At 34.0% G+C, this 18,054-nt stretch overlaps 1 protein-coding gene and 2 long non-coding RNA genes across 12 annotated transcripts; 1 reads left to right on the forward strand and 2 right to left on the reverse strand.

Annotated features, from left to right (window-relative positions):
• Positions 1-3,341: 3,341 nt before the first annotated feature.
• On the reverse strand, positions 3,342-7,011 carry LOC121753703. 9 transcript variants are annotated; one of them, XR_006040478.1, is made up of 11 exons: positions 6,880-7,011; positions 6,652-6,784; positions 5,949-6,038; positions 5,698-5,804; positions 5,488-5,593; positions 4,961-5,158; positions 4,813-4,887; positions 4,335-4,427; positions 4,151-4,253; positions 3,746-3,836; positions 3,342-3,594 (listed from the first exon to the last, which is right to left on the reverse strand). It is a non-coding gene; the product is annotated as an uncharacterized LOC121753703 (long non-coding RNA). The 9 variants fall into 9 exon arrangements; XR_006040480.1 differs by having other exon boundaries at positions 3,342-3,472; positions 3,552-3,594; positions 3,746-3,809; positions 6,652-7,005; XR_006040477.1 differs by having other exon boundaries at positions 3,342-3,472; positions 3,552-3,594; positions 6,652-7,005.
• Positions 7,012-7,404: 393 nt separating this feature from the next.
• LOC121755455 lies at positions 7,405-8,185 on the reverse strand. Of its 2 annotated transcripts, none has more exons than XR_006040748.1 (4): positions 8,069-8,185; positions 7,933-7,996; positions 7,744-7,818; positions 7,405-7,574 (listed from the first exon to the last, which is right to left on the reverse strand). It is a non-coding gene; the product is annotated as an uncharacterized LOC121755455 (long non-coding RNA). The 2 variants fall into 2 exon arrangements; XR_006040749.1 differs by having other exon boundaries at positions 7,904-7,996.
• Positions 8,186-15,425: 7,240 nt separating this feature from the next.
• Positions 15,426-17,583, forward strand: LOC121756234 (2-C-methyl-D-erythritol 2,4-cyclodiphosphate synthase, chloroplastic-like). Its single transcript, XM_042151727.1, has 3 exons — positions 15,426-15,842; positions 16,078-16,208; positions 17,181-17,583. Exons 1-3 carry the CDS (start codon positions 15,515-15,517, stop codon positions 17,412-17,414), a joined length of 693 nt encoding a protein of 230 aa, XP_042007661.1. The 5' UTR covers positions 15,426-15,514; the 3' UTR covers positions 17,415-17,583.
• The last annotated feature ends 471 nt before the right edge of the window (positions 17,584-18,054 follow it).

An 18,054-nucleotide genomic window follows, 5' to 3' on the forward strand; every position in this document is an offset into this window, starting at 1 on the left:
GTACTCCAAACACACATAACAAAGTGTATACTTTGTAAACACAAAATACAATGCACTGCAAACACACAAAATACACTATACAAAAATCCATACACAATACACACACCATACAGAAAATTCGTACAAGTACAAAAAACATACACTATACAAAAAATCCATACACAATACACACTATACACAATATACACAATATACACAAACTACACATATTATAAGCAAAGTACACACATTACGCATTCATACTAACCTATAAACAAAGTAAACGCAATGTAAACAAAAAATCCATCACACACTATACAAACACACACCTACAAAAAATATACACTACAGGCATATATATATACAAAAATACATGCACAACACACATACTTACACAACCTATAAACAACACACATACTTACACAACCTATAAACAAAGTACATGCCCTGTAAACACAAAATAACAATGCGCTACACACATACAAAAAATATACAAAGCATACACAAAATACACACATATACAACACTACACATTACACACTATATATACAAAATACGCAAATTACACGCTCTAAACCAAATATACACTATATACACAAAATGCACGCACTAGACATATACATTAGAAAATATACACTACACACACAATATACAAAGTGTAACACACTGCACACATTATCCAAAAAATACGAACAACACACTACACATTCTACCAAAAAATACAGACTATACACAAGATACAAGATATACATGAACTGAAAATACACATAGCACATACTATAAACACACTATACACAAAAGACACACACTACATATGCAACACGCATTTGAAACTCACAATACACAAGCACAAAATACATACTATACACAAAATACAAGTACTCAAAACACACATAACAAAGTGTATGCTTTGTACACACAAAATACAATGCACTGCAAACACACAAAATACACCATACAAAAAATACATTCACAATACACACACTATTCAGAAAATTCGTACAAGTACATAAAACATACACTGCACACACACATATACAAAAAATACATGCACTACACAAAACACACAACACACACAAAATACATATTGCACACACATAATATAAAAGGTGAAACACACTGCACACATTATGCAAAAAATACTATCAGCTACACACCCTACTAAATATATAACACTACATATATACTACACGATACACATTACGCACACTATACACAAAATGCACGAGTTACACATACACTATAAACCAAATACACATTATATACACAATATGCACGCACTATACATACATACAGAAGATACAAACCGCGCGTGCACACACAATACACACAACAGACATTATGTAAAAAAATACAAACAACTACACACACTACACATACTATAAAAAACACACACCATACACAACATATGCAAGAACTGAAAATACACACATATACATTATACACGTTATACACACAATACATTGCAACCAATACATTGAACATACTACTACTACTTAAACTATACACAAAAACACACACTGTGAACAAAATACGTAAACTTCACATACTACATAGCAAACAAAAATACACGCATTACACGCACGCATAGTACATTGCAATCATACACAAACCAAATATACTAATCAAACTATACACAAAAAACAAACACTTTACACATACACTATGCAAAAAATACACACATTACAAACTATACATAAAACACACACTTTACACGTACACTATGCAAAAAATACACACAATACAAACTATACACAAAAAACAAACAATTTACACATACACTATGCAAAAAATACACACATTACACACAAAATATGCAAATAACACATACACTATATACACAAAATACTGTTACTAGCATATATACAGAAAATACATACTATACACACAATTCTCAATGTGTAATTCACTACAAACATTATACAAAAAATACACAACTACACACACAAAATATACATACTAAATATGCTTAAAAAAACACACCATATACACAAAATATAGATAAATTGAAAATAAGGCACATAACACGCTATACGCAAAATACACGCACTTGACACAAACTATACAAAAAACACACACACTATGTACCTACACATAGCACACACTATACAAAAAATACACGCACTGGGTACAAGTAACACACAAAATACGCGCACTGATACAAGTTTAACACAAACTATACACAAAGTATACACAAAATACACACACTTCACATATCATACACTAAACACAAAATAACACAATACATTGCACTATGAACACAATACACACACGCTATACACGAAGTGCAAACTTCACACTACACACTACATACGTTGAACACAATACACACACTATACACGAAGTGCAAACTTCACACTACACATAAAATACGGACAAAATACACTATACACAAGACAAACGGACAAAATACAATATACACAAATCACACTATGCAGCACTATACCCAAAATACACATACTTCACACTATGCAGCACTATACTCACAATGCACATACTTTACACAACAATGCACATACTTTACACGCTCCACACTACTTACATTGCACACAATACACAACCTATAACAAAAACACGACGCTACACACAAACTATATTACACAAAATATATATACATTATACACACCGCACACACAATACAAACACCTACGCTATAAATAAAAAATACTCATGTAGGTAAATTCACACTGCATAAATTACACAATATACACAAACTACACATATTATAAGCAAAGTACACACATTACATTCATACTAACCTATAAAAAATAAACACAATGTAAACAAAAAATCCATCACACACTATACAAACACACACCTACAAAAAATATACACTACAGGCATATATACACAAAAATAACTACATGCACAACACACATACTTACACAACCTATAAACAAAGTACATGCCCTGTAAACACAAAATAACAATGCGCTACACACACATACAAAAAATATACAAAGCATACACAAAATACACACATATACAACACTACACATTACACACTATATATACAAAATACGCAAATTACACACTATAAACCAAATATACACTGATAACACAAAATGCACGCACTAGACATACACATTAGAAAATATACACTACACACACAATATACAAAGTGTAACACACGCACACATTATGCAAAAATACGAACAACACAACTACACATTCTACCAAAAAATACAGACTATACACAAGATACAAGATATACATGAACTGAAAATACACATAGCACATACTATAAACACACTATACACAAAAGACACACACTATACAAAATTACACGCTCTAAATACAAAATACAAGCACTACACACATATACACACTGCACATAATACACACGCTATAAACACACTATATACAAATATAAATACAATATACACATTGCACAGATTAGGAAGTATACACAAACTGCACATATTTTCTCGGACGGAGAGTAGTCTTAGGGCAGCTCTAGCTTCTCAAGGCTTGCATTCCTTCTTCTCCATCTCTTGTGCACGAATCAAAAAGGCATAAGAACTGTTATAGTGGAAGAACCAGATGAAAAATTGATGTGAACCTCAACTTACTAAACTTCTAAGTAAGCTTCCAAATATCTCCAAATATTATCACCTACATAATTTGCAGAATTATCAAGAAAGACGATGTTCAAAACAAAAGTAATAACTATGCATTCACTTGCCACAACTTCCTTAGCTTAATAAGACTTTGGATACTGGTTGAGACATAGACAGTAAACCCTAAACCTTTAACACATCATTACCTTATCAACCAAGCTAGGAAGAAAGATGGGGTACCGCAATGTAGCCCACACTTCTCAACATATCCTGAAGCACGCGAAGATATTCAAGTACCTTATCAAAGTTACAGAAGGTCAAGAGTCAAGAAATGATCCGAGATAGTTTAAATATGGTAAATAAGAATTATAAGAACATATATATTAACGGGATGTAACACTCTTAGAGAGCTAGATATTAGAGAATCAATAACAATTTGTAATTCATCAATTCCACAAACATATTGAATAATCAAATGTTCAATAACAAGTCTCCTGAGTATACTCATCAAATATGGTATCACTCATTTCTTTTTCAAAAATACCATTTGATAAATTCAGAGAGCAAAGCCCACGGGCATGCTGCAAACAAATTAATAAAATCCTATTTACCTTTAATAAGCATGATGTGTTGGATTCAAAAACCACAACACAAACCACTTCAAGAGTATATATCTAAGACTTCAATCACCTCCCTTCCCATGGATGGAAGAGCCTGTGTATTATGAACAAATCGAAGGTTTAATGAAAATTTCAAAAGTTACACAATCAAAACTAGAATTTATGTTGAAATAACCTTCTGCAGCATCTCAATGCCATCAACTTGCTTTTGAAGTCAGCACTTAAGAGCCTCCGATCAGATCCTCCCAAAAGATTTCATGACATTATTCTGTTTGAGAAGTAAGCAAAGTCACTTTCTAACATCTATAAGAATGAAACATATCATCAGATGCAAAAACAAGTCAGCACTGATGGTCTTACACCATTTACCCAAACCCAAAAGCTGACAAAAGTTCTAAAAAGTTGTATGAAGGCATCCCACAAAATTAATAAAGAAATCTTAAAGAGAACAGAAACCTAAAGATCTTGAATTTGCTCTATACGCAATTCTTCGATTTTGAATCTGGCAACAATAATCCTTTCCGTGTCAACCAACGAGAGTAAGACTAAGTTAATAATACACTTTGTTTACATAAAAGATACAGCACTGTTTGTAGCCTGTAGTTACCAAAATATTTGCACCTTGTTTCCCTAAAAAATAAATTTGTACCAACCTTGGTTGAATCCTTCATGCTAATGTTGATGTCTTGAACACACAAGATGGATTCTTGCCTGTATCCCTTGTTAGGCTAAACAGGACATCAATTAACAAAAAATTATGGTTCAAAAGAAAGATATATGGTTGAGAAGAAAGATATTAACCACAGAACGCATACTGAAGGTGCATTTCTACTTCCATGCCCAGATTCGCGGTCGCCATGACCATTTATTCTGTCTTTAGGCTGCTTTTAAACGCGATGCTTGACAAAACAAATCTACCTTGAAAACTCCATATGGCTTCAGTCATTATCAAATAATAGCCAAAGCAGAACCTTGTATATCTCTCAAATTTTTTGATACCTATAAGGGGAGAGATATAAGATAGGTCTAGCGCCATCCGGCAGCTAAAAGAGTTGGCAAACCTCAATCAAGTAATAAAATTTTTGGATATTCATACGGTTTCTCATCCACAAACCCTCAATATTTCATTAAAGCATGCAGTCAAACATGCAATCATTGTTTTCAGTAAGTTGCAATTCATATGTTTGAGGGACAGGTTTACACCCAAAAAAGTGGGATATAATAAAATGAACGCACGATGCAAAACCATAATTTAAGTGGGAAAACATACATATGACCTAAATATGCAACTGTTACAAATAAGGTCAAACAGTAATTTGAACCCTAACCTTCAAGCAGCTCTTTCCACCCAACACTTTTTAGTTGAGTAATTGTCTCTACTTGAATAAGGGATCCTAATCTGCTCTAAATCTCTTCCAAACTCATTTCAGTTTGCTGTAAAGAAAACTGTTTTAGTTAGTCAAAAAGATCTATCGTGGGTGTCCCTAATAATGTATTCAGCATACAACAGGTAAGAGGGGAAAAACAGCTGCTCTGACCTCGACATCTTCATGCTCCATAGGCTTAGAAACTTTTGTTTTTGTCCTCCATCACCCTTCTTGTTAATACAAGATTTTCCAGACGTGGCTTTCTTAGTGGCAGCCGACTAAGAAAGAGATGTGTATAAAACAAGCAAAACGGGAGAGTCAACAGTGGTTAACCATATGTTTATGTGAAGTAGCTAGGCGTCTAGAATACGTGCTCATAATGTGTCTCCTTGTGTAATAGTAATATTTTACATTGTACTTACCACAATGCAACAATAGGCTTCTTTCCACTAAGCATGAGCATGTTTGTGATCATATACTTACGGCGAATGATGTATTCCAATTCCATAATCCTCGGCAAAAATAAGAGAAATTTATCATAAAGAATACTAGTAATTAACAATGTTATGGATGGCGTATGACGGCCAACGCAAAAACCGCCACTCGGATACGGCGTAAAGGTATGGCGCGGGATATGGCAATCGATAAAATATTATGAATATACATACATATCAATTCAAAAATTAGAAAATAAAAAAAAATGAAATATATGTGCTATTAAAACAATGTCATAATGTAATATATGTGCTATTAAAGAAAGCATAATGTCATAACCAATTATATAATATGCCTAATACTTATGGTTCAATAATCAAAACACAAAACCGTCATCATTATAATAATAATTATTATTATTATTTTATGTTTTTATTATAATTTAGAAATAACTAATTATGAAAATTTAAAAATTGACTATAATTATTATTAGTAGTATTATTATATTATTTCTTATTATTATGTTACATACTTGAACTAACTTAATATGAAAATTGAATCAAATTATTAAAATTATGCATTGTAATAATAATAATTATTATTATTATTATTATGTTTTTAATAAATAATTAAGTAAGAATACCTTGCTTGACTTCTAATAAACCTGTAACTGATAGTATAAGAGAATACCTTGCTTGACTTCTCAAGTGGCTGTCCCATTGCAGTCCCAAGAGCACCAATTGTTGACAAAGTAGTAATAATCAAATCTTAAGAGATTATAAGCACATCAAATGATGAAGTACGCTCTGCGTTATGCGTTATCCTGCATGTGCAATACGGCCACCAACAACAATTATATTCATAAGAAGAGAGAAAAACTAGCCATGCTTGCCAAATAAGTTTTACAGTGATAGTTACTAGAATCTTTAACATCAGAACATTCAAAGCTCTCAAAAGTTGATTTCCATCATCCATCTGTGGAACCCTATCAAAAGTTGACTTCCAAAGGCCATAGCAACAGTTCCGTGATGAAACTATCAAGAGTACTCTACTTAACTGTATAAGCCCTTCAAAAAAAGTCTGCAACTAAAGCAATAACAACTTCAGACCTCAATTAACACCCAACTAATCAAAATCATGACATGAATCTTCAATATTAGGGGCGTTATTAGTTAAAAGGTCAGTCAGGACATATTTACAAGATCTTGAAAAGGCACCAGTCAAAATCGTACACATTCTCGCTCGGAGCATCTTAGGGCAGCTCTAGGATCTCCTGGCTTGCCTTCCTCTTCTCCATCACTCGTATGAAAAGTCTAAATGAACAACCCAACAATAGTTAGTTATAAGCTCACCAAGAATCTTATAGCCTATCGCCAAAGTATTTGGATGCAACTTTGAGGGTGTCTCCATCTCGTTCAGCAGTGCAAGGATTTTAAACGGCTACTTATCTGCCAAGAGGAACACATGGAAAGATATAGCATACAAAGACAAGAAAGCACTAGAGACTCAACTCCATCAACTTAGCTTTTTGAAGTCAGCCCAATGCAGATCCTCTCGAAAGTGTTTCATGACATCATTCTGTTTGAGAAGTAAGCAAAGCCACTTACGAACATCTATAAAGAATGTAGTATATCGTCATATGCAAAAACAATACATAAGCCACACAACATCAAAATAAGTCCTAAAAAGTTCTACTAAAAAAGTTGTATGAAGGCCATCTCAGTGGTATTGAAAAGCTAATCTCATAAAATCAATATAGAAATCTTAAAAGAGAGCAGAAACCTCAAGATCTTGAATTTCCTCTATACGCAATTCTTCTAATTTGAATCTACGAACAATAATCCTTTCTCTGTCATCCTGCGAGAGTAACACTAAGTTAATAATCTACTTTCTTGCCATAAAAGATACAGCACTGTTTGCAGCGTTACCAAAATAATTGCACCTTGTTTCCCTAAAAATACAACGTGTCACCTTGTTGTAACTGAAAGTTAATGTCTTGAAAAAACTGCCTGGATCCCTTGTTAGGTTCAGCTATCTAAATACACAGGACATCAATTAAAAAATACATTATGGTCCAGAAGAAAGATATTAACCACAGAAAACATACTGAAGATGCATTTCTGCTTCCATGCAAGGGTGTCATTGCAGATGCTTCTGACTGAACACTAGTTGCGTCATTCAGCCTTGGATGTACTTCTGTGACAATAGTAAAGAAGTCCATGCCAAGGACATTAAACAAAGTAATGTGTTCATTCATAGTGGTACCTGATCGGTATTCAAATCGGAACAACCTTTTCTTCATAAGGAGCTTTATTCTGACAACTCTTCTTTAGAAATTTGTCCTCTAGTGTCTTCCACAATCTATGTGCAGAAGTCTCATTCTTGACAGCATACTTCTGCCCCCTGGACAGACACGACCGAGTTGTTCCACAAGCTAACCGATTTATGGTACTCTAATCTATATCATCTATATCTTCTGGTTTCTTTTCTTCAATGGCAATGTCTAGACCCTGTTGGAAAAGAGAGTCTAGAACCTCCCCCTGCCACATACCAAAATGGTCAGTACCGTCAAATATCTCCACCGTCAATTTCATGTTTGACAATGGAAACCTCGACCACGATGATGAAGAACTAGCCTTGTTTTCTTGATCATTACCCGCCATTATAGACTCAAAATAAAGTATTCAATATTACAAACAAACAGAACCAAGAACGAACCTTTGGCTCTGATACCACTTGTTGAGAAAACCGGGTAATTTTCTCTCAAATAGTGAAATGAACCAATTCAGTAATTTCAGAGTTAATCCAATGGGGTCTACTCGATAAAACTACTTCTCCAAATAAATTCTTTAGAAAGACTGGCGGGGACACTATCCCTCTTAAATACCAGATTCCTAATAGAATTTATCAGTCGGTGTATTTATCACAATATAAAAAACACAAAAGAACCCTACAAAACACTACTACAAAACCCGCAAATAATATTGAATACAATATCCCAACAGAAAATAAACCCAGAAATAAATGCGGAACAAAATAAATAATAAAGAAAGAACACACCCGAAACTTTGATAACGGAGTTCGGCCAAATTACCTACGTCTCCGAGCACCCTTTGCAGAGCCCGCTTATATTTAGACGGAGAAGAGAATACATATTTGAGATACATTACAAATGAGGGAGGAGTGCCCCTTTTATAGGCAGCCACTCCCTCCAACTTCCTAATGCCCACCGATGTGGGACAAAATTTTTGTCAAATTTCAACACTCAGCCTTGGCATTTTGTGAAATGAACCAATTCAGTAATTTCAACACTCAGCCTTGGGAATCCCACTTTGGCTGATTTGGTTCTGTAATATATTTCTTCTTTTGGGCTCTGACATGAGCTCACTCTTGATCACCAATTGTCTTCACTTCCTTCTTTGGAGATTTGGGTATCTTGACCCTTGTCCATACGTGGACTTAGTGATGGCATTTTGCAGAGGCTCCTGCAGGAGCTTGCACATCCCTCCATTTTTGTTAGAGTCTAAGAGCACCCACAACGTATCTCGCGGGTGTCTCTTATCTCGTCCCTCCGAGACGAGATGGACGCGGGACGCGTTGCAGCGTCCCGTCTCGTCACCATCCACCGAGACGTCCGTCCCACAGAGACGGATGGCGAGACGGCGCCCGCGCGACGTGGCGCACGCTGGCGCTACGCGTGACGCCCACTCGCCGGCCTGCGAGTGAGCTTCGTCACCCTGACGCAATAAATCATTTTTTTTAAAAAATTTGAATTTAAAAAAATAAAATAAAAAATCAAACGGTAATATTACCGTTTTCGACCGTTTTTCTTTTTTATTTTTATTTTTTACTCTATAAATACTCCTATTTAATCCCCATTACACACACAAACACACATCTATTCTTCCCAAATCATCTCCATTTCCTCTCCAATTTTCATCTAAACTCTCCAATTTTCATTACAAAATCCGGCGACGGAAACTCTGGCGGTGGCGGCTCCGGCGAGTTTGACATCAACGCATTTGGCGACTGGGGGCATGTACAATGTATTGGCTGGTTCGGGTTCCGGTTCGTCGACGCCGGCGGGTACCAACCACCCCATTTTGATGTGGATGCATATGCTCGTCCCTCCGCTCCGAGGTATTCACAGGGATTATCCCAAATTAGGGAGGATTATCCGGATGAACCCACTCCGGGGATGATTCGTCGGCGGAGTAGTTTTTATAATTTCTATAAAATTGTATTTTAAATTATGTTTTTTTTTATTTTGCCATGAATTTAATTATGTTTTTTTTTAGGATTTTAAGTTGTAATTTTTATTTTATTTAATAAAGTGTATTTTTATTAATTGAATTTGTTGGAAATAAAAATAAAAAATAAAATTAAATGAATAGTTAAGGATGAGATGGTTAAGAGACGGATAAGAGATGAAGGGTTGCAGGTTCTGTCTCTTAGTTAAGAGATGGAGTGAAAAGTACAGTGGAACCCATGAATAGTTAAGATATGAGACTTTTAAATCAATAGATTTTGTATTTTGTATAAATGAAAATTGTAAAAGATTTTATTATATTTTTTATTTGTATTTTGTATAAAAGTTTAACTATTAATAAATTATTAAAATATCAAGTAACTTGGCCTTTGTCTCTAAATAATTTTTGATGGAATAATGAGTAAAAATAAATCAATAGCAATAATTTCTATTTATAATTTATGGGAGAAGATAAGTATGTATAAATATTGAATATTAATTAAAATTATTAATTTATTATTACTATTGTTGTGGATATTATTAAAATAACCTTCTTAGTTTCAGTACCATTTAGCCACTCCAACCAAAATCCACTTCAAATAAGTTGAGTCGACACAATTAATTTAAAATAACCTTGTTACTACTGGTCCAACTGCTTCTAGAATCTCAGACGGTCCTATGTTTCGGGGTCAAATTTTTCCCTTGACTCCAAATATTGTTATCCCTTCCGAAGGCGATACCTGCAAGAAAACCTTTCGAAGGCGATACCTGCACGAATAGAATCCTGCTTGTATACGAAAAACTCTACAATCCACTTTTAATCTGATTCAGTATTATTCGAGCAGTTTCTTACGAATAGAATCACCACTATTATTACATTGTGTTTGCTTGTGCATTTATAAGATGTTTTACAAACATTTAAATGCATAAGAAGCAAACAAAGCCTAAGTCTTTGTTTTAGTAGACCGATTGTGGGCGTCGTCCACTTTAAGGTAACACGGTCAGTTCTAAACAAAGAAAATAAGAATTTCACAAACCAGATATGCTTAGACTACCTATTGTGAAAGGTTGCAATGTCAGCTCGCATATTTCTATGACATTGGTATTGTATAGCACTGAATGGATCTAAACAACAAGACATGTCTTCATGCTATCTACCGGAAGACTATGTCTTGATAAACAACTATTTCTTAATCACAAACGTTAGCACTGAGCATACGTTATTGATTATGCATTACTTTGACTTATCAAATGGTGCGGGTTTTTCGCAACCCAATAATCGTGATATATTAGGTAGTGGTAATTAATATCTAGCGGTACTAGGATTGCTATTATGTTGAATTGCGCGCCTGGTGAGTTTGGTTTGATAATGTCCTCAAGAGGAGCTCGAACAATGTTTTATTATTCGGAAACTGGCTAGTTGGAATTTAATTATTCCATGAATAAAAAATAAGTGTTTCTTGCTAAGTCCTCTCTTGGAATGAATAAGATGTTAACTAATTAAGTCCATAGCAGACTTCAATTAATTAATGGACATTTATATCTTAAGAGCGAGAAATAATCATTTAAACGAGGAAACCCGGATTACTTGTAATTTCGGATTTGGATTGGCAGTGCAATATTATTTCTGTAGTGGCTGCTAATAATATTCCAATATAAGCTTGTATTAAATTGTGGGCTCAATTTAATTAGTAATAAACTAATTTGGAGAGGCCATATCCAAAACCTTCCATAGATAGGAGAATAAAGGAGAATAAAAGAGAAAGAATTTAGATTTAATTCCTTTGAAAATCACACCACTCCTAAATAGAGTTAGGGACGATTTTTTCTTATAATTCTCCTCCGTGAGTTTTTCAGCTCTCATCCGTGAGAAAGTTCTGTCTATTCGAGTCCTAGTATTTTGATAAGATCAGTCCACCCTGATATCGAGACACAGTTTGGGAACTAGTCAGAAGATCCGTGGTCTAGTATTGAAGATTATCACGTGGAAAAGGTGCAAGCAATCGACGATTCTTTGGGGAATCAATTCGGTAACTCTAAACCGTAGGATTCATGTTTTAGGATTTACTTTCTTTAAGCATGAATTATTTACGTTTTAGCATGCAATTATCTGTTTAACATGTGAATTGATTAATCACATAATCGGTCAAATAGATCCTTATTTGATTTATTTGTTTTGTACATGTCTTCCGCTATGCAAGTGGCACCAAACCCCGACATAAATATTATAAAATAAAATGGAAGCCAAGTTTTTCGTAATTTGGTGATTTAGATGGGAGGGGAATATTATTTTTTAGTGGAACAAAAAAATATTCCATTGCATAATATATTAAATCATGAGTTAATCGATTTAATTAGATATCTATCCTAATCTAAAGTGCAAGTTTGATGAAAAGTCCTTAATGCCCTTTTTGGAGGGAAAATGGAAAGATGAGTGTCTTCTATTTAAAATAATTTTTAAGGCAAAAACAGTTGGACAAATAATAGCCCAATAAAATGCTAACTTCTTGAAGAAGTTTTAAAACACATTTAAATAGTGCACTACCATTAATTTTTTTTATAATTAAGTTATTAAATTTATATATTAATTAGACTTATATTTGAGTTAAATTGGAATTGTGTTAGAGAGTTTAGTTAGCCTTCCATTTATTTAGGTTAAAATTGAGATTTAATCATTTATTGCAATACTTTTTCTCCGAATTAATTCACAAGCTAAACGACAACATATATATGTAATGCTTACAATTTCCATCCTATATTTACTCAATTAAAGTTTTTAGTTCTTATATTTTAATTCGCCTCTAATTAAACAATACTACTAAGTTTATAGATTAAACTAAGGAATAAGATGACATTATATATATTTAAAATTAAACCTAACTTATAAAGTTTGTATAACTTCTTAATATAAAGAGTAGTGTAAATTCTCACATTATTCAAAATAAACAAGATGCATAAAATATTATCGTTATTTTAAGTGATAGTAGTAATTTACTTTTTATACGTATATGTGGCGGGAAGTAAGAAATTTATTCTTTCCAATATAAAAAATTCATTTAGTATTTGGCAATGTATATCAAGTTATGCTATGGTCTGAAATTAAAAGAAAGAAATAAACAGTCAACTAAAATGTGATTATTGGATAATAAAAATTTTCTAACTTGACTTCTCAAAGAAGTTTTAAAATTATATGATTTAAATTATTCATATATTTAATGTGGATATGTTTAATATTCCATATATTTTTTTCAAATTATTTTTTTATAAATTAAGCTATTAAATTAATATATTAATTTGCCTTTTATTTGGATTAATGACTTTCATAGCACTTTCAATAAACATCTATACTCACACATATTTTCTTTATTTGTATATCTTATTCTAGTTAATTCATACTCTTAGATCATTAGTCACACATCTTATTTTTGTCATTAATTTTATTATTTTTACTTCACTTAGATTATAAATTAAAATTGCATAAATGTTTCATTCAATGGGGAGTAGTAAATTCTTCATTTTGAGTGAGACAAGATAAGTACATTTTTGTTTTTTTTAAATCTCCATATTGCTTTCAATTCTTATTTTCCATATATTTATTATATTTTATATTCATTATTTGAAACTCTTATGTCCCGTGCATAGCTCGGGTGTTAATACTAGTTCATTTAATAGGTGAGTCCAACATCTAATTCACTCCATGGATCCCCACTCTAGCCCAAACCTAGTCCAAGCTTATAAATAGTGATGAGATGTGGAAACCCTAGTACACAAGACACAACACACTCCTCCCACCTAACCCTAGCCGCCGTCAACAACGTTTTCTTTCTCCATCTTGCATTGGTTTTCGTGCCCTTGTCCTAGGGAGATTATGGTTCTTGGTTTTTGTTCTTGTTCTATCCTAATTCATAGGATTAGATCAAGACAATCTCGTGTTTTGTATTGGCTCTTCCTATATCTCATCAAACTATTATTGATTCTTCAAGATCTGTCTGCACTGATGAATAATCAAGGACGTGAGAATAGAGTGGAAGATTCGTGGTCAATAAATCAAGGATTACCGGGAGGTGCTGATAGCAACATCAATCCTTCAATGGATAAAGGGTAACAATCAAATCCACATCAAATTGCATGTTGTATGTGTTTTGATGTGTTTTATCTATAGATCTAGAATATTTGCATGAAATTGGAATCGAATACGTAATCACCTATATAGATTCGTAAGGAACTGTTTGTTTTCCGTGTCTTCCGCTGCGGTAACCCAAAAATTAAAATGTCAAAACATAATGTCAACACAGTATATTGAAATATCAATAAAATTATGTATGCTCGGGTTATCAACTTAAGAAAGTTAGCAATTGACCAAATAGAATAGCGTCCAACGTGTCGACGTTGGAACCGAAGATTTACCGTCTTCGAATGACGGAACTGATTGTGTATGCTCGGTTCCGGTGGACGTGGCATTCCCAATTGTTTGACGCGTCCAACTCCTGAATTCGGGCGAGTCAAGAGATCCAATGAAAGCACAAAATTGATAAGGAAATTGCCCTTATCGGAGTTTTGATGACGAAATTTCGACGTGAATGGGGCGAAGTTGCATCGCGGGCTCAATGTTCCTCGATCGCTCGTGAGTTTTGAGCAGTTTCAACGAGAGATTGAAAGCAAAGATAAATAAAGTAGAACTTGATATTTCTTTAAATGAATAAGCTATGGCAAGTCTCTATTTATATTAGAGTTCCTAATGTTAGATTCGGCTCTCTTTTGTAATCCCATAAAGAATCAATAAAGAAAATTCGGAAAGAAGCTTATAGTCTATCATATTATAGTGAAAATAAATCAGAATAACATAGCTAGAAATATGGTTAAAACGTAATCCTGATAGCTTTCGAGTGCTCGACGAGGTCTCTGATTCTTCCTGCTGTACTTGGTCTCGGTTGCCTCCGATGTGGGCTGTGTATCCTGAATAGTGCACTCGTATGAGACGCCTACGAAGAATGAAATTCCTTAAATTATATAACTAGAGAAAAATGCAATACATTCAACTCCACATGTAAATGAAATGATAGTATTAATTAATAGAAAGACGGCTCCAAACTCCGCAGTCGCACCGCCGCTGTGGAATATGACCTCTAATTTTACAATAATTGACTCCTGCAATAAATAAACACTTATTCCAAGTATACAGAAAATAAATGATTTTAATATTTCCAGTCCCTCCCTCCCTCCTTCCTTCCCAACATAATTTAATATCAGAGCTTACTCAGATATTTCCATTTCCATTTCCATTTCCTACCAGAATTCTTCGATATGGCCATGGCTGCTTCCCTCTGCTACCCCGCCCCTCTCCCCATCAACACCTCCTCAAAGCAACCCGCTCTCCAATCACCCGCACCGCCACCTTGCTTGCCCCGAAAATTGCCTCTTCCCTCCTTGAAATTCACCGCCAGGCCGACTGTAGCTTCCGCCGCCACCACGGTTGGAGTAGAGCCTCAATCCGGAGCTGCTACTCCGCCCAAGCTTCTTCCTTTCCGCGTCGGCCACGGATTTGACCTTCATCGCCTCGAACCGGGGTATCCCCTCATTATCGGCGGCATCGATATTCCTCACGATCGAGGCTGCGAAGCTCACTCCGACGGTACAAACACGCACCAACTAATACATCTAATTATATGGAGTATATATATATAAACCCCAATTTTATGACTGAACCCCAAATTTCAATTGCTTTGAATTCAATTCAATTGTTAGGTTTAGGTTTTTTTAATTCAACCCTTAACTTCACCCTATCTTCTTTAAATCGAGATTGAATCAAATTGATATAAGTATCTGCATTTTTGTGTTGTGACAGAGATTATTTTTGTTAATTTTAGGTGATGTATTGCTGCACTGTGTTGTTGATGCAATATTGGGGGCGCTTGGCCTCCCGGATATAGGTCAAATATTTCCAGACACAGATCCCAAGTGGAAAGGCGCAGCATCTTGTGTTTTTGTGGAGGAGGCTGTGAGTTCACTCTCTCTCTTTTTTTTTCTTCCAAAATATGATTATCCTTCATCTTTGTATATATGCTAATTGTGATTTCACTCATTTAGTTAGTAATATTTCATTAATTAGATAATGGTTTCTTTCTATCACATTCACCAACTTTGCTCTGATTTTTTGTTTTGCACATTCACTTTTAACTTTTCTTCACAAATATACATTGTTTACAAATTTCTCTTAATTTTACTACTTTTTGGTGATATTGAAGATGACTTGGAAAATAATTGTATTGTTTATTTGTTTGCTGGGAAATTTTGGCTGCCAAGTCAACTTCAATTTCGTCAGAAAAAGTAAAATTTGGGGAAAATTATAAACTAAGCAAAATTTGTGTATTATATGACAATTTAAGCTCGTTGTAAAACCAAACTTGGGGCAAAGTTCACGTATTTTAAACTGATTAATCCTTATATCTTGTTGGAAGGATTTTAGTGAGAAAATGGTGACTCATCCTTATTAGCCTGGTAGAACATTGTTTTTTTCGGGGAGAGAGAAAAATGCTTGTTAACAATATGGTTTTTATCATGTTTTTAGAGTGTGCATTTGTGCTTAATAACAACTTCAAAATGCTTGTTGTAGAATAAAGGAATAAAAAGAAAGAAAGCATCCAAAGTCTATTTTTCTAGCTTTTACTTTAGCTCTTCGTTTGTTTATTTTATGCTGTCATTTTGACATTACCATAAGGGAGCATTTAGTTTTTATTATTGTTAATATACATGATTAATAAGTCCTCTAATTCTACCTTTTAAATGGGATATGAATCCAACAAAATGTGCTGAAATAGTATAAATTGTCAATGCCCTTGAGATATATCTCAAGATATGTCAAAGTCTCAATCCACTTAAGTAAACAACCCTCTTAGAGAAGACCTTAAGATTAGTTATAGCGCATTGCATTTATGACTTATTAACACTATATTATTCTACTGCATGTTAGGTTCGGCTAATGCACGAGGCAGGCTACGAACTAGGTAACTTAGACGCCACATTGATTCTCCAAAGACCAAAACTGAGCCCTCATAAGGAGGCTATACGGGAGAATTTATGCAAGCTACTTGGTGCGGACCCTTCGGCTGTGAACCTCAAGGCAAAAACTCATGAAAAGGTAGACAGTCTTGGGGAGAACCGGAGTATAGCTGCACATACAGTTGTCCTCCTTTTTAGGAAGTGATGATACATATATGTTTGGCTTATAATTTAAACACATAAAATGTATTGATTGTGTTTACATCTGTAGCTTCTCAGAATAAAGTCTGTAGTTTTTGCAACTGATGGACATAGGCAATCAAATTGTTTAAAAGTATTAAAGATTATAAGATTGTGTTAGTTTCTTTTTTATACTTGTGGACTATTTCTTTTACAGGTAGTTTTTATCGAAATTATTCTAACATCAGATTAAATACCCAGAATCTGAAAATTGAAAATAGCTTTGGATTTTGGTCCCATTCTATGGAAACTAGCAGCCGGCATGCTCATACAATGGAATAAATGAACACCGAAAATGAAAAACAGCAACTGTTGAATTTAATATTAGTACTACTATATTTTAAAGGTACAATAATTTTGAATCATTATTTATGGATTCATGGTTCAATCAAGTGACTAAATAGTGTTTTGATTTTCGTTTATTGAAACAAGACCTTGATTTGGAGAAGAATAAATACGGATGCGTGATTAATTTGACAAAATACTCGAGTTTTCTTGAAATATTATACACCATCCGTCCCAACTAAGTAAAGACAAAACTTTTAAGCACGAGATTAATAAATTATGTTGAAAAGTAGAAAAGATAAGGAGATAGTAAGGTAGGT

The sequence above is a fragment of the Salvia splendens genome, chromosome 11 (assembly GCF_004379255.2).
Source record: "Salvia splendens isolate huo1 chromosome 11, SspV2, whole genome shotgun sequence".
In the NCBI taxonomy this organism is placed as follows: Eukaryota; Viridiplantae; Streptophyta; class Magnoliopsida; order Lamiales; family Lamiaceae; genus Salvia; species Salvia splendens.